At 40.0% G+C, this 26,725-nt stretch overlaps 1 protein-coding gene across 3 annotated transcripts; it reads right to left on the bottom strand.

The window, feature by feature from the left end:
- Positions 1–1,745: 1,745 nt before the first annotated feature.
- Ppie (peptidylprolyl isomerase E) lies at positions 1,746–16,029 on the bottom strand. Of its 3 annotated transcripts, none has more exons than XM_026393406.2 (10): positions 15,988–16,029; positions 14,781–14,879; positions 13,586–13,629; positions 12,841–12,867; positions 11,610–11,691; positions 10,851–10,951; positions 8,676–8,799; positions 5,687–5,872; positions 2,750–2,892; positions 1,746–2,585 (listed from the first exon to the last, which is right to left on the bottom strand). In XM_026393406.2, exons 1-10 carry the CDS (start codon positions 16,016–16,018, stop codon positions 2,517–2,519), a joined length of 906 nt encoding a protein of 301 aa, XP_026249191.1. In that variant the 5' UTR covers positions 16,019–16,029; the 3' UTR covers positions 1,746–2,516. The 3 variants fall into 3 exon arrangements, with proteins under 3 accessions (XP_026249191.1, XP_026249192.1, XP_077659844.1); XM_026393407.2 differs by having other exon boundaries at positions 15,996–16,023; XM_077803718.1 differs by lacking the exon at positions 15,988–16,029 and adding an exon at positions 15,763–15,838.
- Between the last annotated feature and the right edge of the window lie 10,696 nt (positions 16,030–26,725).

The raw sequence follows: 26,725 nt of genomic DNA, 5'->3' as shown, positions 1-26,725 counted from the left end.
AAAAATTTCCCAAGAAATAGGAAAAGAGGCAAAGAAGCGAGAGTACAGAATATTTGGAGCCAAATGGGTTTGAATCTGGTTTCTGCTTCGTCCTCTGTAGAACAGGATGCTGGTTCTTTCCTCCCAAGGCTAAGATAAAGATATGTACAAACATTTGGAACATGTAGCATATAAATGCTTAAAAATCAGTGCCTGTTATTATTACAAATAAATTTGCTCATTGGGAGCTACTTCTGTGCCTGTCCATTAAACCAAAATATGTTCTTCAAGTGATGATCTATTTATTTTAGACCTGTGCTTTTTCCTAATGAGTCTATACATGACACATTCCTTGGAGGGCAGCATCTGTACTCTCCACCTTTAAAGGGCTGGTAAGTATTTGGTGAGGCTGGCCATGGCCTGGTTTTGAAACTTTGCTCTTTTGTTCCCAGAGACATAAGGAACCCACAAAGGGCTGAGGGACATCTGCATCCACCTGGTGCCATGTATGGCAATTTGAATGGGTGAATTATCCTTTTGGGGGTTCAACCAGTAACATGAGTCTTTATGTGAGCAATTTACCACTTACAAAATTTTCATTATTAAAAAAACCCATAATGTAGTTTTGGAAGAATGTGACAAAACAAAAACCAAAATATGAATTGAATGACCCTAGTTCTATGACTAAGATAAATACACCATTAGTATTTTGGTCACTGTATTTCTAGGCCTTTTTCTTAAAACATAATTATCTAGGCTTACATATTATTGATAATTTTGCCAAACTGGGATCATACTGTGGTATACATAAATTGCTTTGTGATGTGCTTTTCCCACTTTATCAGGAAGGGAAAATTTCCTTGTGATAGTTCTTGAAAACATGGCTTTTTAGTTTCCTGTCACCTGAATTGAGGCTCCATTTCTACCACTAAAATATCTGTTCCCAGTTCCTTCCACGGAGGTTACTGTAAGGCTCCCATGACTGACAGATGCAGCAAAGTCTGGAGGTGGCTCTTACTGTCTGACAGGAAACTCCATTAGCCACATCCCTGATCCTGGGATCACAGTCCTGATCTCCGTTCTCCTTTGTGCGGGCTCTGCTAAGCTCTTCATGCACCACAGCCTCTCTGGGTTCTTGTGCAAGCCCTGAAATCAGGCTATGGTCCCCAGCTTTGAATGCCTGCCCTAATGCTGGTGCCGTCTGTGTAGAAAGAACTTAGCAGGGTCAACTTGGCTAGGCCACAGCACCCAGTTTTTGGTCAACAGCAGCCTAGATGGTGCTGTGAAGGTATCTGGGGGTGGATTAATATTTAAGTCAGTGGAGTGAGCAACACTAATTACCATTTATAAGAAGGTGTGCCTCATCCAGTCAGCTGAAAGCCTTAAGAAAAAGACTGAGGTCACCAGAAGAATTCTGTCTCCAGACTGCCTTTGGACTTGAATTGAAACATGTTTCTTTCTGGTTTTCCAGCCTGCTGGCCTGCCCTACAGATTTCAGTTTTCTCAATACCCACAATTCCCTAAGCCAGTTCCTTAAGATAAATCTTTCTCTCGCATTCTACACACACACACACACACACACACACACACACACTTGGTTCTGTTTCTCTGGAAAGTTCTGACAAATACAGGGACCATATACTGTCACTGACTTCTCAAATCTGTTGCTGCTATACTGAGAAAGCAGCCACAGACAATGTACAAACAAATGGATGTGGCCGTGTTTCAACAAAACTTTATTCACAAAAATAGGCAGTAGGCTGGATTAGGCCCATGTAGTTTGCTGATTTCCTATCTTCTAACAAAGAAGCACAGTACCCAGTACAGAGAAGGCACTGTGACTCTAAAAATACCATTTAAAAAATGTATAAAATGAAAATGACAAGTGATAAATAAATAAGCCACTGAGGCTATGTGGCACACTTGCTGGCTACCAGACTGCCAGCATGAGTTTAGAAGCACAAACAGCAGAAGACAGGAGAACTTTTGCTTACCTTTGACTTCCATTGTCCTGACATGGTCTGACAGGGACATCTGGCATGAAGATACATCAACCTGGCATCTAAGGGAATTGGCTCAAGGGAAAAAACATAAGCTGTAGGGAAGGCACTATGCCCTATCCACTTGCCTGCCCCAGGAAGACAGCTTAGTTACTGTCACAATCTCTGACAATTCCCAGGAACTCACTGGAGGCAGCAGTATAAGAATCAGTTTATTTTAGCAAAGAAACCATCCAGCAGCCACAGGTGGGCCCAGGACAGCCCCTGGGCAGCACAAGCCTGAGAAGCCAGTGGCCACGCAGCTGTGGATGGTGGGGAGGGTCACACCTGCACCTGCTTGCTCCAAGGACCACAGCCATGCTGGGAACCAGTCGAGAGGCCACCCAACCAGGCCATGAGGGAGCTGCTCCAAGGAATGGCTGGGGTCCCAAACACCATCTGCTTCATGCAGGACACCCTCAGTGCTGGCACCCCTGAGGCCAGCAGCTCCTTCCTGGACACACAGGCAAAGCACAGCAGGGAGGGGAGAGCACTGCCTCACATGTACTCCCCACAGTCGGCGATGATCACCTTCTGCTTTGGCTTCCCATCCTTGCTGCCCTGGGCCTTTGTGGACAAAACAAGAAAGGAGGACTAGTCAGGGGGTGAGGGAGGAGACTGAAGAGGAACTTAGGGTGCCACCCCTTGGTACCTGAGCTTACTCCTTCCTGGCCCTCCACAGGTTATACCCCAAGGGCCAGGGGGTTTGGGGGCCCTTCCTGGCCACCTACCTCAATTTGCCGCAAGACATCCAGACCTTCAGTAATCTCCCCGAACACTACGTGCTTGCCATCCAGCCAATCTGTCTTGTCACAGGTCAGGAAGAACTGGGAGCCGTTGGTGTTTGGGCCAGAGTTGGCCATGGAGAGTAGGCCTGGAGGAGAGAAGGACGTCAACTTCCTCTACCTTGCCCCAGCCCCTAAAACTGTCCATGCACACTGTGGACAGCTTTCTGCAGGTGGCCCAGGCTCTGGGACACACAGATCCCATGCATGTGGTCCTCTTGTCTTTCACTCACTCGCTAGTGAAATAGGATAAGAAGGGCTGTTTCAAACATTTCGTACTGGTCTGTCATTCTTGTTTTGTTTTTAACAATTACTTATTAAATGTCTACTTATAAGCAATCTCTGTTAAGTCCTGGGAACACTGATGAGCAAAACACTTCTAGCCCTGGTAGAAGCTCATAGCCAGTGGAAAAGGGTAATTTAAAAGACACAGTGGTACGACAACTATGATACAGTGAAGCCCAGTAACGGGCTATTTGTGTGGAAAATGACAGCTTAAAGCAGCCATGTAGAACGTGTGTATCCACACACAGATGACTTAAAGACAGATGGCTGGGGTTTATGAGTGACACAGGAGAGGAGCCAGATGAGTCCTAAGTTTCTGATCAGGCAGCCAAATGGATAGTGGAATCATTTACTGAAACAAGGACAATGAAGACAAGGAAAAGTGTCGGGGAGAAGAGCAGAAGCTGTTTTGGGCCTGTGAGGTTGAGGGCCTGTGGGATATCCAGGCAGGCAGCTGGACAGGAGCCTGGATGTCAGGGAGCAATCAGTCCCAAGATGCAAATGTGGACAAACTCAACTCACGAGTATTCTGTGCAAGCTCTGGCACTGGATGAAATTGCCCAGGGCGGTAGCTCTCATTGAGGTTGGCCCTATCCCCAGGGGCTATTTGAACATTTGAGTATATTTTTGATTGTCAGAAATATCATGGGCATTTAGTAAGTGGGGGCCTGGAATTCTGCAACTATCCCAAACAATGAAGTATTGTCCCATATCCTCTTGGTCTTTCAAATGTCCTGACAAATATCAGGTGAAAAATGCTTACATGCACCTGTATAATTCAATTATACATATAAGCCGAAAGTTTTGGAGGCATTTTGGTTTTTTCATGGAATCTTTCAGAAATGCAACTACTATGTAAATCAACAAAATATTACTCTTCAATTTGGAATCTAGCCAACTTTCCTATCAGTTCACAAAATCACGTCGCCAACAGTAATACTGTTTGTGATATCCAAGTTGCCAGTAGACACACCTGTCTGCATTTCTAACTGCTGTACTTGGGTACAGGTGCACACATCTGGCATAGTTGTATTTGCACATTTCCACCAAGAAACATATATTCTTTTATTACAACTCACTTTCTTTTCACATTCTTTCCTGTTAAGAAATAGTATTGATTTTTAAAATAACTCTGTACACAGGCAGCATACATCATCTATACATTTCATTCCAGCAGTGAAGTGGTGTACTATAAATTATCAGTTAGAAAAAAGAGGCCTGGGGGGACAAGTTTCAATGGAAAAGCAAAGAGTGAGCTCTGAGCCACTTTAATATTTAGGGGTCAGGAGAAAAAGGAGATGGCAAAGACAGAAAAAATCAATTAGGTAAAAAGGAAACCAAGAGAGGAATTCTGTCAGCAAAGTGAAGGAAGGAAGGAAGATTCAAGGAGCAGAGGGATAACGGTATGATATGCTGCTAGGAGGTGAAATCAATTGAGAGCTGAGAACTGGCTACTGGCAAGATACAAGTGGTTAGCATCTTTAGTAAGAATGGTTTCAATGGCAAGATGGGGCTAGAATTCTGGCTAGAAAGGCTAGAAAAGAATGAAGCCTGTGAGTCTACATTTTTAAGAGTCTATTTTTTCCAGAAGTTTTGTTAACATAGACCAGAGACATGAGTTAATGGCTGGCAGGGAAAGAGTCCAAGGATCTTTTTTTTTTTTTTTAAAAAAAAAAAAAAGATTGATACTACATGCTTAAGCTGATGGACTGAGCTGGAAGAGCAGAGGAAATGTATTATACATGGTAGAGGTGGACACTGGAAGAAGCCAACCTCCTAAGTAGGGAAGAGGGATGGGCTCCAGCCCACAAGTGGCAGGGCTGGCCCCTGTAATAGAAGGGTAATCAGAACATTCACTGCAGCAGATGAGGTGGGAGGGTGATATGGAAGCCTTAGGAGTGAAGACGGGCATGGAATTGTCATCTCTGATGGGGACCAAGAAACCAACTAGGGAGATCTGGTTAGAACTGTAGTCATAAATTTCAAGTGGGATCATTCAGTATAATTCTGTGTTTCCTCTAGTTGCAGGGGGACCAACCAATGAGATTTTACTAGAAAAGTCTGAAAGGGGTTGGGAAGGTAGGTAGAGATTGGGGCCATAAAGAGCTTACAATGGTTTGGATTAGGTAGAGGGGAGTGAAGGCAGGGGAGGGGGCATAAGGGTAGGAAGGATAGTAGAATGAACCAGACATTATTACCCTATGTACATATATGACTACACTACTGGTGTGATTCTACATCATGTACAACTAAAAGAATGAGAAATTATACTCCATTTATGTATGATGTGTCAAAGTGCATTCTACTGTCACATAAAACTAATTAGAACAACAATTAAAAAAAAAAGAGCTTACAATGGCAGATTATAGAATCTAAGGTAGGCTAATTTGAGTGTGGGCATGGTAGCGGGATGAACATCTCATGAACGTAAGCAAGCAAAGACACCCCAGTGGGTCTGAACGTTTTCTTTCTGCCCAGAAGCTGAGTATCTCAGAATCCCTGCCCCATGGCCAGAACCACAGCCTATTCTTCCAGCCCACACAACCATTCTGTGCTGGCCCAGCCTCCATATGTCACCATACCCCAATCAGCTCCTACCTGGTCCTGTGTGTTTGAGGATAAAGTTCTCATCATCAAACTTCTTCCCATAGATGGACTTTCCCCCAGTGCCGTTGTGGTTTGTGAAATCACCACCCTGGCACATGAACTGGGGGATGATGCGGTGGAAGCTGCTTCCCTTGAAGCCAAAGCCCTTTTCATGGGTACACAGGCAACGGAAATTCTCTGAGGTTGAGAAAAGAATAAGTGCTGAGGTGGAAACACAACAAAATAAAGCAAAAAAACAAAGCCTCTGAAAAATAGGATTTTATTTGTTTAATGTTTACACAGTTGTAAACTTGGTATCCACATGGGATTGCTTCCAGGAACCTTTGCAGATATCAAAATCTGGGGATGTTTAAACCCCTTATAACCTATGCATAATCTCCTTTATACTTTAAATCATTTCTATATTACTTATAATGTTTAATACAATGTAAACGCTATGTAAATAGTTGTTATATTCTATTGTCTAGAGAATAATAATATGATCAAGTATGAACATGTTCAGCAAAGATGCAATTTTTCCCACCCCCCAAATAATTCTGATCTGTAGTTGGTTGAATCCACAGATATGGTGTCTGTGGATAAGGAGGATTGATTGTATTTTCACTTTAAACTAAGAAGCTGTCTCAGCTAGGTGGTTCAGCCCTGTAATCTCAGCTACTCAGGAAACTGACGCAGGAGGATCAAAAGTCTGAAGTCACCCTGGGTACCTCAGCAAGACCTTGTCTGCTGGCAGCTCAGTGGCAGAGTGCTTCTGTTTCGCTTACCTAAGCACACAAATGGCCCTGGTTTCAACCCCCAGTACAACAAAAACAAAAACAAAGTAAGAGACACTCATTATAAACCTTTGTGATACTGACTCTTAAAGGACTACAGAGCATGCTCTTAGAGGAGGAGAATTGAATACATGCACTTAGCTCTGCTACCTCCCAGACTAGGAGCAATGTGATCTTTGAACAGGAAACCCAAAAGATCTTAGAAAACTCATGACTTTGGATGTGGCAATAGTTTCTTACATGACACCAACTATGTAGGTAACAAAAGAAAAATAGATAAACTTGATTTCATCAAAATAAAAAATTTATGTGTATCAAAAAATACCACCAACAGAGTAAAAGGCAACCCATAGAATGAGAGAAAATATTTGTAATCATTTGGTAAGAGTTTAATATCCAGATGAATAACATCTATAATTCAACAACAAAAAGACAAACAATCCAGTTAATAAATGGACCAAAGGGTTGAACAGACAAAGAAGATACACAAATGGCCAATAAGTTTACGAAAAGATACTCAATATCATTAGTCATTAGGGAAATAGAAATCAAAACTACAATGAGATACCACTTCACAATTGCTGGAGAAGATGTGGAGAAATTGGAAGCCACCCACATTGCTGGTGGGAATAAGGCTAATGGCACATTTAAAAATAGTTAAAATGGCCAAAAAGTCAATTTTAAAAAGGAAAGACAAAAGAACAAAAAATTCTGAAACCTGGGAAACAAATAGATGAGTCATAACTGATACAGCAGTCTGTAGATGAAGCTGACTCTCAAGCTGATAAAAGCCCCCAAACAACTCAATTAACACTCCAAAAGCCCAGACACAAGTGTGATGGTAATTGTAAAAATAGCAAGTCTGGTTGAATCCTGTTTTAGAAAGTAGTTATCCCCAAGACCCTCTCCTTAACTCTGTACCTGGGGGCTATCCTTCCTCTGCCCTGGCAGTCAGCTTAAGTTCTGCTCTCTAGTGAGATAAAGCAAAGGGTCTCTGGACTAGGAAGACCTAGGAGGGTTGCTGAGGTCATGACAAATGAAGTTTCAGTGAAAACTTATATAGTGAAGGCTGAAGCATTCAGCCCTGTCTCTCTCTCCCTCACCAAGATGACAAACAACTGGTTACAGAGCCTCCAGTTTGAGTCAAGAATAAATACACAGGCAATTACCAATTCCAGGCAAAACAAGTCCTATATGTATAAAACGTATGATGTTTATATTGTTAAATAATCAATGATCTAACTCAAATTGTGGGAATGCTATAGGGAAAATGAAAAGGGATTTTATAGGGGCATGGAAAGGGAGATATATATATATATATATATATATATATGTATATATATATAAACATATTAATATAAATAATATTAATTAATTGATTGTACTGGGGATGGAATCCAGGGCTTTCTGCATGCTAGGAAAGAGCTCTACAACTGAATTACATCTCCAGCCCTTTTATAAATTTTAATTTAAGAAAGGGATTTAAGTGGCCAAGGCTAGCCTTAAATTTGTAATCTTCCTGCCACAGCCTCCCAAGTAGCTGGGATTATAGGCATGTGCCACCATGCATGGCCAGAAGAAAATTTTAAAAGCTAATTCCTTAACTTCTGAAGCAGAAATATCAAAAGATAATGTCTAAAATGAAAAAAATTAGAAATAGAAAACTGTTATCTACCAAGATGGAAGTAAAAACCAAAAGAGATTCACAAGAGTTGAAATTGGCTACTTCTGAGTAGCAACAAATATTGTTGGTGTCAGGGCAGGGCATAGAGACAGCACTAGAGAACTTCTGTATTTTGAAACAAGCTTTCTGAAACTGATTTTTTTTAAACTACCTAATAAAATTTACACTTAAAAGAATAAAGAAAAGTATTTAACAAATAAGAAAGGTTACTCAAAAACAGCACTAGTTGTTACTAAAGCACAAGACTGGATATGATATATTATTATTAGAATATATGTGTGTTGGTGGATTCAATTTATTTATTTATTTTTTTTACCATGAACACATTACTTTTTTTTTTTTAACTATTATTTAAAAAATAGTAAACTAGCACTTATAAACTCCCAGGGTCTGACATGCCTCAAATCAATTCAGGTCAGAAAAAACATCAAGGCATAAGAACTAAGGCAATGAGAACCCTAGGAAAGCTCAGTGCCCAGCCACCAATTTCCTGTCATCCTGAGCACAGCAGGATCCTGCTCACCTGCTGTCATGGGCACAACATCAGAACGCAAGAGCATCTGGATGCGGCCAGCTGGTTTGTTTCCAATCTTGATGTCCATGTACACTTGAGGATTTGACCGGGCCTTTTTTGCAGTGGGCTCCCCCTAGGTGCAGAAGAAATTGTTAGTTAGAACTCACTGGTTGTGGCTCAGTGGTATCGCGCTTGCCTTGCATGCAGGAGGCACTAGGTTCAATTCTCAGCACCACATACATACAAATAAATAAAATAAAGATCCATCAACAACTAAAAAATATTAAAAAAAAAAAAGAACTCAGTAATCTCCAAATAGAAGAACAAGTATTTTTCTGCACATGTACTTGGCACAAACTCCTTGAGCAGGCCAGTGGAAGGTGCTGACAGGGAATGCCATTGAGGGACAGGGCTGTGGAAGGCAGTAGCCATGACTATAGCACTCAGCTGGACATCCAGCAATAGCAGAGCTTGCCCTCCTCTAGTCTTTCATAAGGACAGCTAGAATGATCTTTCTGAAACACTGGTCCAATCAGTAACTCTGTTGCTCAGAACTTTTCCTCACCATCTAATTGGGGATCCATCCACACTTCTGCTTTCCCTCAGACACACCAGCTTACTCCCCCTGCCCTGCAGCTCATCTTACAATACACAGCTCTCATCATTTTCCACCTCCAGCTCAAGCACATACAGTTAGTAAACCCACTCATGTACCTCCAGATCTCCTCCATGCCTGACCCACATTGTCACAGGTTGGCCACACGAAGCAAGCAGGGGGCCCTCTCACTGAGGCCTCAGCCTAAGTGCTCAGAGGCTTGCTTTGTATTCCAAGTAGGTAAGAATAAGCAGAAGATCAGCAGACATTTAATACAACCACCACACTTGTTCCAAGGGGAAAGATAAAATGTTATTACCTTGCTTTGATCCAATTGAACAAACATACACTATGGCATCATGTGGGCGCTGAGGATACTGCCACTGCTATTTGCCAATGTAATAGCAAGGGTCCAGCAGCAGCAGCAGCAGCTGCAGCATTTATTGAATAACTTGCCCCAGTTCACAAAAGTGGTTAGTGGGGAGCTAAAAGGCAAAACTAAATCAGCTTTCCTGTCAAATTCACACTACTAATCATATTACTCTACCTCATATATTTTTTTATTGTTTTAGTTGTAGTTGGACACAATACCTTTATTATATTTATTTATTTTCATGTGGTGCTGAGGCTCAAACCCAGCACCTCACATGTGCTAGGCAAGCACTATACCACTGAGCCACAACCCCAGCCTTCCACCTCATATTTTTATTAATAAGATGCATACTACAAGGCCCCTAGTCTCACAGAAATTAATGCCTAGAAAAGTAAGGGCAATTGGCACTGAAGTAGCCTGTGCAAAAGTAAAGGTATACATGGACATATAAAGAATGGCTTTATTAAGACCATGGTGGGGGTAGGGAGGAGACTACACTGGGAGAGGTGGGAAATGAGATTGGAGAGACAGGCGGGATCAAGAACCTGGAAGGCCCCTTTTGCACTTTGTCCCATGAAACAGGTGATGGGGAAAAGTGAAAAGTTCTGAGCAACAGAGTTAATGATTGGATCAGTGTTTCAGAAAAATCATTCCAGCTCTCCTTATGAAAGACTGGAGCAGGGCAAGTCTGCAGCCAGTTACTGTAATTATCCAAATGAGACAAGAGGCTAGACTAAGATGAGTGCTTCAAGGAAAATTTCACAGAATTGGCCAATTATGATGATGTATTGGCTCTATATTAAAAGAGGGTCTAGATAACCTAGTGGGATTTCACTGACTGTGAGGACACCACTTTCAGCATTCTGCTTTGCATCCAAATTTCTGGTTTGGGCAATGTGTAGATGGATGAGGCAAATTAACCAAGACTGAACACAGGAAGACAGGGTTGAGAAGGGGAAATTCATTTTAGGCAACTTTAAGGCTTCCTACACAGAAGCAGACTTGCATGAAGAAACAGCTGAAGCTCAGCACTAGAAACAGATGATAAGATTCAACTGAAAAATAAACGCTGCCTTTGACAAAGTACTAAGTTCAATATGTCTACTCTCTGCTTTTGTACATATATATCTGAAAATTGCCATAAAAACTTAAAAATACAAGAGTCTCCTGTAGAAAGCACCAGCCCTATCTCCAGAACCATAGTCTTTGTTCTCACCTCCTGGGCTTCTGCTTTGGGAGGCTCTGACCCTTCTTCCTCTTTATTCTCTTCAAGAGTCTTCCCAGAAAATTTCTTCAACCAGTCATCATCTGACCAAACTGAAAGGAAAGAAGCAAACCAATATTAAGAAATTCAAACTATCAGTCAATTGTTAAGTAGCTACTTTGGTCAGAAGGTAGAATATTCTAAGTGGCCCTCTTAATCAGAGGAGTCTCCTTGAGAACTCCTAAGGGCAAGGAAATTTACCACTAGGAATACCCTGAGGTCCAGCACTTAGTGGGACTAAGTAAAAAAAAAAAAAAAAAATCTATGCTGGGGCTGGGGTTGTGGCTCAGTGGTAGAGTGCTTACCTAGCACACGTGAGGCACTGGGGTCAGTTCTGAGCACCACATATAAATAAATGAATAGAATAAAGGTCCATCAACATCTGAAAGTATATATTAAAAAAAAAAAAAGCTATGATACAGGCAAAGATATGCCTTTGCTGGTTCTAGTCCTTGATGGAGCATCCTAGGAATGGAGTACAGAGAAAACTGAGAAGGTTAAGAGGCCAGAAGCAATTACTTTGGCTTTGCTGTGAAGCTCAAACTGTTTCCCCAAAAAGGTGGTACCTGTCTCTCGCCAACATGAACCATCCTTTACTCCTATCTGTCAAGAAGCAGTATTTAGCACCTATTTCCAAGTAAATAGGATAAAAATGGAACTAAGGCCAAACTGAAGATCATAACAAGGAACCTGTGAGTTGTTCCCACTCACCTGGTCTGGAAGAGCCCTCCTTAATTCTCATTGGTTTTGCCAAATTGACACGAATTGTCCGCCCAAAGAGCTCAGATTCATTCTGAAAAGATTGAAAATCCAGCTATTTAAATTCTGTCACATTAAAGGAGAGCCAAACAGCTTCCTATTTTATTTCTGACACATGCTCATGGTTCTGGTCCCTTTCTAGTAGTAAGCTGTGTCATCTAACAAAGCAGTCATCATGGGAGGAAGTGGCAGGGAGTTTCATCCTGAGCTGTCACACACCTCCTTTCTTTGAATACCAGCAAACAAAGGCCTGTATTGCCAAAAGTAATTCTGGGTTCAAGGGACTCTGAAATTACAAGAATAAATGCAGTTTCCTGGAACCTGAATTCAACTTCAAAAGCCAACATCAGCTTTGAAATGGTGAGGATCATCTCTCTCTGACAGTTAAGAAATATGTTTAGTGAATGGGTAAGAGAGAACAGGAAATAAAGAACTTCATTATCCCAAAATATCTGGCTCTGGAACAGATCACTTAATGTAAATTTACTTAAGGTAGTAGTGAAAATTTTATGGTAAAAAGTAAAAAAAAAATCTTTTGACTGGTCTTTGTGATGAAAGTAGAAATAATAAAAATATCTTTCTAACAGTTAATATGCAGGCTTAAGTATGCACTGACTTGTAGTACAAACATGTAACAGGAGCTGACTAGTATGAAGTATTTTTTTCCAACAAAATTCTATCAACAGTATATAATACCTTTGCACTTACTAGTTGACATGAAAATTACGTATAAAGATTTCAAGGAGGGCACAAATACCGAAAAGCATCATCATTTCCAAGAACTTTTCTAGGATACTCAAATCATTTAAATCAATAGCATACCCTGTCATTATTCTGACTGAATTTCTCTTCTCAGTCGTTAACTGATCTGACACTTCAAGAAATCTTCTTTTACAAAATATGCAGTTTCACTATGCAATCAATTTGCATTGTATTTGCAATTATTATCCCAGGCATGAGGGAGTTGGTGAGAGACAGATCAACTTATATTATTGTAAATGGTGAAAGATATCTGAATAAGGACTAATTTTTGCAAGTGATCAATTCACAGTGAATATTTTCACATGATGACCATTTTTACCTCCCCACACAACCTTGAGGTTTAAAAAACCAATATGTGAACAAGGACTCTTTATACCACCAAAAAGCATCGTTAAGTTAGAATGAGAATTTTCAGTCTTACCATGTTGTCAATAGCTGCTGCAGCATCCTGCCAAGAAGAGACAAAGTATAAGTTTAGGCTTGCACCTAAATGCTTGCTGTGAGTCTAAACACATTCTCAGTATCAAAAAAAAAAAAAAAAAAAAAAAAAACACACAGGAAAAAGTCATGTCTACCCTTCTTATCTAAACTGTATCTAATAAAAAGCACTTCTTGGCTGACTTTTGAGCTGAATTCACCTTTTGAGCTAGAGAAGCCACAATATGAAAAACAGTTGAAAGCATAAGAAATAATCACCAGCACTGCCAGGCAAGAATGCTCAATGAACAGAGCTGTAGAAGAGATCTGCAGAGCAAGAGGGACTCGGCCTGGCAGAAGCTCTGAGATGTATTCACAGTCTACACTCTGATTAACCCACCAAGTCCCACATTTTTAATTATGTGACTAGTTCAACAGTACATTAAAATATTCTGGAAATTTTAACCTAGGGTTTATAAATTATTAAGCCCATTAATATTATAATACAATTACATTATTATATAATTATATTATATACTATATTTAAGCTTTTACAGGTGTTCCACATCTGGGACAATGTGACAAAATGGGTTAAGTGAGAGAAGCTTTCTTTCAAACAGTACTTCTAGTCCCCTGGAAGTATCAGTGTAAAGCCCAGAAACCTAATCCTACGGAGAACAGCTTCCTTTGTTATTAGTTACAATAACACAAACCAAAGACAAAACAAAGGTAACACAGAATGTTCTTACCTCTGCCAATTCAAATTCAACAAAAGCAAATCCTCGATGCTTTTCTGCAAAAAGGGGGAAAAAACAAGTACCATGCACAAAGGGAAGAAACAGAATGGTCATAATGAAAATGAAGTCAGTTATATGCCATCTCCAGACACTGGAAATTCTACCCAATCATTATTTAGAAAGAAGAAATCTTATTCTTTAATTCCTCTTAAACAACATTTTAAGCAATAATAAATTTTTAGAGGAAAAGCTAAAATGAGCATTCAATTCTTCTACCAAAGCTAAACTTAAAAACTTCAACCTTTGTGTGCAAGGCAACTAGAAAAATGGTCAGTTAAACTATTAACTGTGCACCCAAATATACAATTTGGGAATAAACTATTCCTTCCAAAAGCATGAATCCTAAAATCTGATAAGGATGTTGAGTCTTTATCCTCAGGCAAATGCTGATCTATAATAAAACAGTATTAATTATAGAACTCAGAGACCAGAGGGCCTTCAGAAAATCAATATAACCTTATAGTATTTGCAAAGGAAGGCTCAGAGAGTGTAAATCCTTGCTAACAATCAGATGCAAGATTAATGATAGAGCTAGGCCTAAAAATTACAACAAGGCTGAGAGATAAACACAGCAGGAGAGCCTTTGCCTAACATGCATAAGACCCTACATTTGATCCGCACACGGTGGGGGAAAAAAAAGGAGGCGGGGTGGGGATGTAGCTCTGTGGTAGGGTGCTTTCCTAGCTTGAATAAGGGCCCGGGCTTGATTCTCAACAACACAAGAGGAAAAAAAATAATTACAACCAAGATACATTAGAAAACTGAACAGTAACTGTATACCAATTAAAGGAAAACCCATCCAGGTATAGAGAAGCTAGAGTCCCGTTTGACGGCCAGGTTTTCCTGCTGTTTCATTTAATAGCACAGCTGCCAAGAAGGGAGCAGGTGTGATGAGGAACCTGGCAGGTAATTTGAAACAACACTCAGATATCAATGTAGTTCATTCCTATTGGTCTACTGAAAAATTTGTATTATCTCAAAACCAACAGATGGAGACTGCAACATATTGACAACCTACAAGTACTCCACCGGGGAGTCACACTTCTGGCCTGAAAACACATATTTAGAGTTGTGATGTGACTTCACATTTTTTTAAAGTTCTTTTTCCAATAGGATTCTGAACATAAAAGAAACCAAAAGGACTCACCTGTTTCATAATCCAGAGGAATCTGAATATCTGTGATGTCTCCAAAAGGAATAAAAGCAGCATGAAGAACTTTGTCGTCCACCTCCTCTGCCAGTCCACCTGCAAATAAACCAAGGGCTTTTTGAGCTGCTGTCCTCAATATCTTGCAGAAGACTGTGGGGCAAATTAGCATGTTAGGCAAGGGCAGGAGTCTTTCCATCCAGTTGTTTGGTTAGACAAACACCCCTCTCTCATCTACTGCCCACCCACACTAATAAAGTACATTCTTCTCTTCATCCTTCTTTTAGACCCTCATCTAACGCCAGGATTCCTGCAAAAGCCTCATAACTGATTTCCCTGCCTCTATATCTTCTATCAACTCCACCATGCCAACTTGAAAGATCTTGGGAAAGTGAAAATTTGAGCCCATCACTTCTCTGCTTAAAGTCCTTCAAAGGTCTCCCACCATCCTCAGATTAAAGTGCAAACTTCTTAGCAGTTTATACAAGGTTCTTCATAACCTGTCCACCTCTCCAGCTTGTTTCTGGAGAGGTGAGGGCAAACTTTCCGGATGCAGTAACTCCGGAGTTGATGAGCAGAAGTTAGCTGAATAACTCTGCTTTCCAATTCCCTGGGTCCCGACAAATAACCCACTTGCCTCCAAGGGTCGGGTTATTTAACATCTTTGAGCTTCAATTTTTGCACCTCCCTTGTAATAAGTAACTTTGCCTCTACTTTGGCTACTCAGCTAACTCCTGCTCATCAGCTCCGGAGTCATCGCATGCGGAAAGTATGCCCTCCTCTCCCCCCAGATGAATGGATCATTTCTTCACGCAGCCGAGGCCCTGTCATTACTGCCCATCCCCACCACAGCGCTAATCTATGGTACTGAGGTTATTCCCACTTTTTTTTTTTTCTGGTTAGTCTGGGAACTCCTTTGTGATTGAGGTTGAGCCATCTCTGCAGTGAATGCAAAATTGACACGCGCGAGGATTTGAAAGACCGTATTTCTCTTCTGCTATCCCGGACTCTTGGAGGAGTTTAGCACACCAGGAAGGAAGCCGGAGTGATACATCTTGGGCTCACGGCCCAAGGCAAAGCAATACCGCCACAGATCCCGCCCGACAGCTACTCCCGCTTTCCCCATCTGGAGACGTGTCCCTCCCCACTCTGGGACCCACTCGAGGCTGGTTAGCCCAAGCTCCGCCTAGCGCCCGCGCCTGCTCACCCACGTACAGCACGCGTTTGGTAGCGGCCATCTTGCTCCAGCTCTTTTCCGCCGGAAATAGACGCTCGGCCCGCCCCCTCTGGCCCCGCCCCGTCTCGGCCCGCCCTACCTCGCTGCAAGGCTCTTGCAGACCCCGCCCACACGAGTGCTGGTCCGGCGGCGTCGGCCTCCTAGTTCCCTCCGGCGTTACGTTGGGCGCACCGTAGTGGATGAGCTGACCGGTTACTGGTGCTCCAAGTGCGTCGCTGTTGTGGGAAAAAAATCAGGTGGGATATTATCCGCAAAGGACTACAAATAAGTATGGTCCGTGGACCATCCCGCCACCCCGTTTTGGAAAACCCAGGAGCTAATAATGTTTTTTACATTTTGAAATAGTTGAGGGGAAAATCAAAACAAGAATATTTTGTGACACGTGAAAATTTCATGTATTTTATTCACATATTATATAGTTTAAATTCTATTAAAATTTAAGTGTCCACACATAAAGTTTTATTGGAACACAGCCCCACTCATTCCTTTCAATATTATTATCTGTGACTGCTTTCAAGCTACAAGGGCAGGAGAGCTATAGCTAGAAAAGCAGACAATGTTTACTATCTGGCTCTTTAGGAAAAAAGTTTGTTGACTCTTGAACTAAATCTAATACATAAACCACAGATTTACATAAATGGTAAAAAAAAAAAAAAGTGGGGACATTTATTTTAGATGGTTTAGATGGGGCAGGGGCTTAAGTCCTTCATGAAATGATATTTAAGCTGAAACCTGAAGGAAAAGGAGTCTGAGTGAAGGAATCAGGTGAAAAATATCCAGGAGAGGAAACAACTTTTGTATTCTCAAGGAACTGAAAGGCCAGAGCATGGGGGTTGGGGGGTTGGGGGGTGGTGTATGTTAAATCAGGCAAGGAAAGGTGGGCAGTGGGCCACACTGTGCAAGATTCTGCAAGCCTTGTGGAAGATCTGGGGCTCTGAGAAGCTACTGAAATTATAACAGGAAATTACACGCTCACATTTATGTTTTAGAATAGTGCTCTGACCACGACATCTGGAATGGATAGAGTGAAATCCTGAAGACCAGAAGTGGTCTAGGAAAGAGTTGGTTGTGGCTCTCTTCCTCCATTAGCTCCTCCAGCTTATTTACAGGGTGATCTTGCTTAAAAATAAAGCTGACCTCTCTAGATCTCCCTGATTAAATTGTTGCTGCTTATAACTAGGCTCTTGACAAGGGGACTGTGCCCACCCCAACCTCCACACTACATCTTCACCTTCTTACCATGTGCTCACCTTCCTTTGTTCATATAGACAGGGTTCATGGCCCCCAAGTTCAGAAATCAATTGGAATTCACCCTGTGACTATAGTCAAGCATGTGTCTCTCTCCCACTAGATGGAGGACTTTGACACCAAGGTCTGTATCTGTTGTATTTGCTGTATTTCCAGAGTTAAGTAGTAACTGTGCACAGTCTTCTAAACCAAACTCATATCAGGAAGATGATGTTCACAGGAATGAGGCTTGGAAATCTGATCAAGATAACTCTGTGTGTGCCTAATACAATTCCAGACCAAGAAGGAGAATTTATTCGGGTATTCTTCATGTGAGTGTATTATAATAAAATATATATATATTTGTCTTTGTCCCCAGTTTCCAGCACAGAGTTCCTAAAACCCTTGGAATTTCCTGAGTGATATGAGAGGGTTTTTTTTTTTTTTTCATAGTGAGCCCATTTTGACCACACCTGAATTTATGCTAAGATGACTCATGGTAGGGTCTCTAGATACCTTCAAATGGGGGCTTGTCACCAGAGGAATCAATATCATGATTAGAGAGTTGGAAGTTTCAGCTCCATCCTCTGACTCCTGGGGAGGAGAGATGGGTTGAAAATTTAGTTCTATCACCAGTGGCCAATGACTTAATTAATTATGCCTAGGTAATGAAACCCCATATAAAAACCCAATGGGGCTTGGGGAGTTTCCAGGTTGGTGAATACATCAATGTACTTGGAGGATGGCATGCTGGCCATGCTTGGAGAGCATGGGAACTCTGAGCAGACAACTACACATGTGGACCCCATTGTGGCTGGTATCTGAAGTGAGAGCAGTCTTATGAGACTGAGCCCTAAATTTGTGGGTTCTGCTTTAGCTCAAAATTGAGTTGAACTGAATTGTTGGACACCCAGTCAGTGTCAGAGAATTGTAGAAATGATTGGCATTAGAAAAAAAATACAATGGGAAATTGGTTTTTATCCATTATAATTCATAATATGTCCTCTTGTTTCTCCTTACTAACTCCACATGACAGGTAAGGCACAAAGATAACCTTTCTCTCTGCTGCACCTGAATATCCGGGGTCTCCTTCCCCACCTTCTGAACTAAGACCTGAAGCCACAGTATCTGAGAAGCAGCTCACTTTGGAATCTCTCCACTCCAGGGGACTCCAGTATTGCAACAGCTTGGAGTTAACAATCTCCAGCAGCATTCCTTTGATCTTTTCATGCAGGTTTGAATGCTTTATTTGGATGAATGGGAACACATATTCCTCTGTGAGTAGTACAGTTAAGAAAAAACCAAATAAAATCCCAGTGAAGAGGGGATACTGATGTCCACAGATCCTGGTTCCTCTTCTGCAAGCATATGGGAAACTCACACCACAAGGGTCAGCCCTGAAGTCTACATGGAAGTGGTCAGGGGCTCTTGCCCCTGCATGTAGACCCCAGGCTGGGGTGGCAGGGAACCAGAGGGGAGATGCTGAACAGTGGTCGAGTTTAGGGTAGTCCAACCATTTGACATGTGAATGGTACCATTCAGAATGCCAGCGGGAGGGGACAAAAGGCAACAGTTATTGACTAAATTCAGTCCATGGTGGGAGAGCAGCAGTGATGTTAAAAAGTATATGTATACTGGGCTGGGGTTGTAGCTCAGTGGTAGAGCCCTTGTCTAGCATGAGTGAGGCACTGGGTTTGATTCTCAGCACCACATATAAATAAATAAAATAAAGGTTCATCAACAGCTAAAAAAATTGTTTTTTTAATGTATATATGTTTATGTGTGTGTGTGTGTGTGTACATCTATATATATATATATATCTTTTTTTTTTTTTTTTCAGGCTGGCCCCAGACTCCTGGGCTCAAGCAATCCTTCTGCCTTAGCCTCCAGAGTAGCTGAAACTACAGGCACACACCACCATGCCCAGCACCTTAGAAGCTTTTTGAGGTAGAGATTATCACCTCTTTTAACCCATTACACCCAGCAAGGTCAAGCAATTTACTTTCACGAGCAAAATAATAATTCATTTTGTTTATGGAATAAGCAAAACTACAATAACTTTATTTACCAGAACACTTTTTTTGTTTTTCCTAAAGACACATTTAGAAGGATTCCCAGAAGTGACTGGGCCAGAGGATATAATAATCAGAACAGTAGAAATTATTATATACCATACCACCCCTCTCATTAAGTACTCTGGAGACATTAATACATGACGTCAACCACGAGCTTAAGCCTAGGAGCAGGTCCCAGAAGACTATGGAAAGGATTCATCTTTTCACATGGCATTGAATTTCGCAAATTTCCATCTTCAGAGAGCTTTAGGTAGGTGAAACATCATTTTCTCTCCTGTATTTATAAAGGGAACAGTTAGATATCACAATCACACTTGGCACAATTTGCATGTGTGTTTATTTTCTACATCCCTTTCTCTCCTACCAGAGAAAGAACATTTTGAGAGCAGAGACCATGTCAGTTTGTTTATCATTGTCATCTCAGTCCACTGCATAATTCCTTGGCATTTAGTAGAGTTTTAATATCTGATGAATGAAGCAGAGAAAAGCTTCTTTCAAATAAAGTTGAAATGGAAAATTCTATTCTTAGCACATTGGGTGTCTGGGCCTCCCCTGCAGAAGCTGAATCACAGGCTGTGGGCTGAAAGATTGGAGGTGTATTTACATGGAGCAACAGCCCAAGGAGGAGCAGCAAGTGTGAGTGTGGTGGCCCAGGTGCCAAGAGCCACATCAGAAGGATCCACAAATGAAAGAACAAACCAAATTAAAGTCCATTACTCTTGGCAACCAGAGTCTCCAGGAATCTTTCTTTGATTCTTAACTAAGTCAGTGTTTGTACCACCGAGATTGTTTGAGGGACTAGAAATTAAAACATTCTATCTGCCAGATAAAGACAATTTTCTCCCCTAACAGCAGGAGGGAGAGAAGTCCAAGTCTGCCAGAAGCTAGAGCTGGTGGCCACTTTTCCTGCTGTCCTCTCAAAACACTGGATTCAGCCATGTCCTAGGCTCTACTCCCTTAGGTATGTCAGGTTCCATATCTTAAGACAGCAGTCCTAAAACCTGAGCCTGCATCAGAATCATCCAGAGGCTTGTTCAAAGATTGCTGGCTATATTGTCAAAGTGGCTGATTTAGTACTTCTTAGGCAGAGCCAAGAATGTTCATATCTAGGGCTGGAGTTGTGGCTCAGCGGTAGAGCATTTGTCTAGCACGAGCAAGGCCCTGGGTTCAATCCTCAGCACCACATAAAAATAAATAAATAAAGGTAATTTTTAAAAAAAAGAATGTTCACATCTATCAAGTTCCCAGGTGATATGGAAGCTGCTGGTTTGGAGACTACCTCTTGAGAACCACTTTTCCAAGGAAAGTTGTAACATATGAAAAGCAGGACATTCTGCTGGATGCAGAATGTATGCAGAGCAGGACATTCCACTCTGGATGCTAACACTAAGGGGGTGTCTGTAAAGAATTTTGAAACAATGATAAAAGAATCAAAAAGTCAGTCATTTTTTATTTCATTATGCTTAGGCAACTCCAAATATCATTAGCCACATAGTATTCCTCCTGAAAAAGAAAAAAAAGTCCAATGTTTTAAGGTGAAAGTTAAACCATTGTAGTTTTCTCTTGGGTTCAATTCTCAGCACCACATAAACACACACACAAAAAAAATTGTCTATTGGGCAGGACTTCTGGTGGTGATGGAATAAAGAATTCACTACTTCTTTCACAAAATAAACTATAAAACTGGGAAGAATTGTCAAGAAACAGTTTCAGGGTCTGGAAATTGATTAAATGCACATGACAAATTGAGACGTGTTTGTTCATGAAAAACTTCTGAACTCAGGTTAATAGAATGGGGATCCATGGCATTCTTGCCTGGAACTGCTCTCATCTCTCCTCTCCTTCCCCAGCATCAGTGGCACAGCAGGGCAGTGTTGCTGCTGCTGCTGAAAAAGGCTGACTTGACTTAGAGAGGAGAGAAAAACAAACAAACAACAATAAAAAATATATATGCCAAAGTTGTTGTTAGTAAAAACATCAAACTCAGTGAATTGAACTGGGAAAGCCCATAGCTCTGTTAACATGAGGTTGCAGTCCAACTTGGCAGTCAAGCCAGAAATGTAACAGAGAGATCCTGAAAATAAGAAAGCTATGGAGGGATTGAATGAGCTCTCCATAGGTCCCTGGCTGACTGGAAGTCTGCATCACACGCAGGCAGGCAAACCCAAGAGGGCTCAAGCTCTGAACACATTCCTGGCAGATAAGGACTGCACACAGGCAAGAAGTACCAGGAAGGACTATTGGAAAAGGAGAATCTGGGGAAGACTTGAAAAGTGCATGAACTTTGAATGCACTCCTCAACACATAGATTCACAAGCAAAGAGTGGAAACTTTACTGGCACTAAGTATGTGGACAAAACCTCTGACTAATCATTGGTTTACCATCAAAATATTCAGACACAAGGATGTCCCCTAGGAACCAAGATAAATAATAAAAAAAATAAGAATTTTAAAAAATAACAACTGAACTTGGCACTGTGGCACTGTCTGTAATCCCAGAGACTTGGGAGGCAGAGTGGAATGATAGTAAGTTCAAGGCCAACCTGGTCAATTTATTGAGGCTGTCTCAAATTGAATTAAATTAGGCTGGAGATTTAACTCAATGATAGACGGCCCCTGGGTTCAATCCCCAATACTCAATAGGAACAACAACAAATTGAGAAAAGTGAGAAGCATGATATTAGAATAACTGCTAGAGTGATAGAGTCTACAGATTTAATCCAGTCAATTACTTAAAAAAAAATTGAAAACAAACCCAAACAAACAAAAAAAGAACAAAAACCCAGAAGCAGGAGCTGAAGTTGTAGCTCAATGGTAGGGCGCTCACCTAGCATGTGTGAGGCACTGGGTTCGATCCTCAGCACGCATATAAATAAACAAAATAAAGTTCAACTGACAACTAAAAAATAAATAAATAAAAAATAAACCACGGAGAAGCAATAGAAGTAATCCTGATGAGTAGAACCAGAATCCAGAGTTGCTACAATGTATTCTTTTAAATGTCCAATCTGCAACAAAAAATATATGACACATGTAAAGAAGCAAATGTGGCTCATACTCAGGAAAACAAAAAAAAATTAAAAAGGAAGCTGTCAATAGAACTGTCATTTCGTAAGTCCAGATGTATTTAGCAAAGACATCAAATCAGCTATTCTAAAACAACTGTTTAGAGAATTAAAAGAAAATGTCAATGACTCAACAAATAGGAAATTTCAAGAAAGTACAAGAAACTATAAAAATAATAAAATTCAAATTCTAGAGTAAAAAAGTGCAATAACAAATGAAAAACTCACTAGATACACTCAACAACAGATCTGAGATAGCAAAAGAAAAAAGTCGGTGAACTTGAGGATATTGAATAGAAATATCTAATTTGAAGAACAGATAGAAAAAATATGAAAGGTGTTAAGACTCGGAGATCTGTGGCATAACATCAAGCATGCCAACATACATGTACCAGGAGCCTCAGAAAGATAAGAAAGGTAAAGAAAAAATATTTGAAAAAACAATGGCCCAAAACTTCCCAAATTTGCAAAAACAAACAAACAAACCCTCAAACCATTTATCTACCAATCCAACAAACTTGAAGAAGTCCAAATAAGATCAATGTAAAGAAACCCACATTATCTGCTAGGTGCAGTGGCACATGCCTGTAATCCCAGTGGCTCAGTAGACTAAGGCAGGAGGATCGTGAGCTCAAAGTCAGCCTCAGCAACAGCTAAGCAACTCAGTGAGACCCTGTCCCTAAATAAAGTACAAAATAGGGCTGGGGATGTGGCTCAGTGGTCGAGTGCCCCTGAATTCAATTTCTGGTACCAACAAAAAAAAAGAAAGAAAAAAGAAACCCACATTATCATCATATTATCATTAAACTGCCGAAAGCCAAAGACACATAAAAAATGTTAAAAGTGGCAAAAGAAGAATAACTTATCGCAAATCACAAAGTACAGTTCTGATGAGCCATTTTTCTCATCAAAAACAATGGATGCCAACAGGTGCTGTGACACATGCCTGTAATCTCAGAGACTTGGGAAACTGAAGCGAGAAGATGACCAGTTAAAGTCCAGCCTCAGCAACTCAGAGAGGCCCTGTCTCAAAATAAAAAATAAAAAGCACTGGGGATGTAGCTCAGTGGTAAAGCACCTCTGCATTCAATCCCCAGTGCCCCCCAAAAATCAATTAAATAAATAAATAAGAAAAAGAAGCAATGAAGGCCACAAGGTAACATTAAAGATGCAGTATAAAGATTCCTTAGAAAACTTGGAATGGAACTACATTTAACCCAGCTATCTCACTCCTCAGTCTATACCCAAAGGACTTAAAATCAGCATAATAGTAACACAGCCACATCAATGTTCATAGCAGCTCAATTCACAATTGCTAAACTGTGGAAGCAACCTAGATGCCCTTCAAAAGATAAATGGATAAATAGACTGTGGTACATATATACAATGGAATATTGTGCAGCATTAAAAGAGAATAAAATTAAGGCACTTGCAGGTAAATGGATGGAGTTGGAGAATATCATGCTAAGCGAAGTAAGCCAATCCCCCAAAACCAAAAGCTGAATGTTCTCTTTGATAAGTGAATGCTGATCCATAATGGGGAGGGGGGAAGCATGGGGGAAAATGGAGGAACTTTGATTGGGCAAAGGGGAGGGAGGGGAGGGAGGATGCATGGGGGCAGGAAAGACGGTGGAATGAGATGGACATTATTACCCTAGGCACATGTATGATTGCACATATGGTGTGACGCTACATTGTGTACAACCATAGAAATGTAAAGTTATGCTGCAATTGTGTACAATGAATCAAAATGTTCTGCTGTCATATATAAATAAAAATTAAGAGAAATTTAAATTAATTTATTAAATTAATTTATTAAATTAATTAATTAAAAGAAAATAAAAGATGATAAAGGAAAACAGTTGATGCTGCCAATAGCATCCAGAAAAAGTTTTCATCATAAATAAAAGTGAAACAAAAACATTTCTAGATAAATGAAGCCTGAGAGACTTCATTACTAACAGACCTGCTCTGTATGAAATGTAAATGGAAGTCCTTCAGACTGAAAGGAAATAACATCTGGTAACCCAAATCACAGGGGAAAATAAAGAAAAATAAAAGTTATATGTGGGGGGCAAAATTTTTAAAAAGCTATACAAATATGTATTTTCTCTTTGCATCTGTTAATTTCTTTAAAGGATATAAGATTGTGCCAGGTGTGGTGGTGCATGCCTATAATCCCAGTAGCTGGGAAGGTTGAGGAAGGAGGATCACAAGTTCAAAGACAGCCTCAGCAATTTAGTGGGGCCCTAAGCAACTTAATGAGATCCTGTCTCAAAGTAAAAATACAAAATAAAAAGGGCTGGAGTTGTGGATCAGGGGTTGAGTGCCTCTAGATTCAATCCCTGGTACCATAAATAAATAAATGATATAAGATTTCAAAAATCAGTAACTATAATACTGTATTGTTGGCTTTATAACATATATAGATATAATAGATGTAGTAATAAGAAAGGGAGCTATATTGAAGCAATCTTGCTATATTTAAACATCTTAAAGATACTATTGAAATTAAGAAGATTGTGATAAGATGGAGATTATCATCCCTAGAAAGACCACACTATATATAAATATAGTTTGAGTGAATTTTTTTTAGTAAAGGGCACAAATAACTGAATATAGTTTAGAAAAGCCAACAGGTAAATTAAAATGGTTACTACAAATATTTTTAACACAGAATAAGTCAGCCAAAGAGGGACAGAGAAACAAAAAGAAGACATGAGAAATATAGAAAACAAACAGCAAAATAACAGACTAAATCCAGCTATAAGAATAATTTCATTAAAAAAGCAGGGATTGTCAGACTGGATTTTTAAAAAGCAAGATTTAGGGGTTGGGGTTATGGCTCAGTGGTAGGGTGCTTGCAGAACATGTATGAGGCCCTGAGTTTGATCTTCAGCACCACATATAAAGTAAATAAAATATATACATACATACATATCGGCAACACTTGAAATTCATCCTGGTAGTAAAAAAGGGGTTAAAAAATAGCAAAATTTAATTAATATGCTGTCAATCAGAGACACATCAGATTCAAAGACACAAGTAGATTGGAAAGGACAGAAAAATAATAAACTATGGAAACAGTAACACTAAGAGAATTGAACTAGCTACATTATCAGACAAAATAGATTTTAAAATAAGAAATATTACTAGAGACAAGAGAAACATTTCAGAATGATAAAATGTTAAGACATCAGAAAGATGTAACAACTATAAACACAAATGCACCTAATAACAACATCCCAAAATATACAAAACAAAAACTGACAGATGTGAAAGGAGAAATAACTAAAGAATTATAGTTGGGCATTTTAATAGCTTATTCTCAATAACTGATAAAGGATGTATATCCAGAATATATAAAATACTCCTTCAACTCAATAAAAAAAAGATTCAATCTAGCAATGAGCAAAAAAGTTTGAATACATATCACCAAAGAAGATATAAAAGGATATGCAAATTAAAATCAAAGTAAGATATCACCATACATTCACTAGAATGTCAATTAAAAAAAAACATATCAAGGGGCTGGGGTTGTGGCTCAGTGGTAGAGCGCTTGCCTAGCACATGTGAGGCTCTGGGTTCAGTCCTCAGCACCACATAAAAATAAATAAATAAATAACGGTATATAAAAAAACAAACACATCAAATGTTGGTAAGTTGCAGAGGAACCACAGGCCTCATAGTTTGCTGATGGGAATGTAAAATGGTATAAACACTTTGAAGAGTATGGCAGTCACTTAAATTTAAACTTTACCTGTGATCTACTTATTCTTTTATACTCTTTATTTTTCTTTTCTTTTTTTTTTTAATGTGTTGCTGAGGATTGAACCCAGGGCCTCACATGTACGAGGCAAGCGCTCAGTCACTGAGCCACAATCCCAGCCCCCCCTTTCATACTCTTTATATCTTTAGAAATATTTCATATCATCCTCTACAATGGTCTAGCACAATTTTACAAAACTTATTCCTAGAAGCTTTATTGACACTGCAAATGTTATCTTTTTTGCCTATCATACCTTCTAGTTTCTTATTTCTGTATATACCAATATATTGACTTTTTTATATGTTGATCTTGGATCTAGCATCTTTTTCAAATTCTCTTATAAGTTCATATAGTTTTACTCCAAATTTTCTTGAATTTTCTAAATTGACAGTAATACCTGCAATTAGGGATGGTATTCTCTCCTTCAAATCCTTATACTTTTTATTTATTCCTCTTATTACACTGGCTAGGAACTTCAGGAGAAGTAGGTTGTAGTGCTGATACAGAATAATCTTATCTTTTTTCTGAAATTTCATCTGAAGCGTAAAGTTTAGGTCTGGTGTAGATACCCT

The sequence above is a fragment of the Urocitellus parryii genome, chromosome 11 (genome assembly GCF_045843805.1).
Source record: "Urocitellus parryii isolate mUroPar1 chromosome 11, mUroPar1.hap1, whole genome shotgun sequence".
Classification (NCBI taxonomy): domain Eukaryota; kingdom Metazoa; phylum Chordata; class Mammalia; order Rodentia; family Sciuridae; genus Urocitellus; species Urocitellus parryii.
Note: the sequence above shows the minus strand (reverse complement) of the source record. Positions and strands in the feature narration are given on the sequence as shown.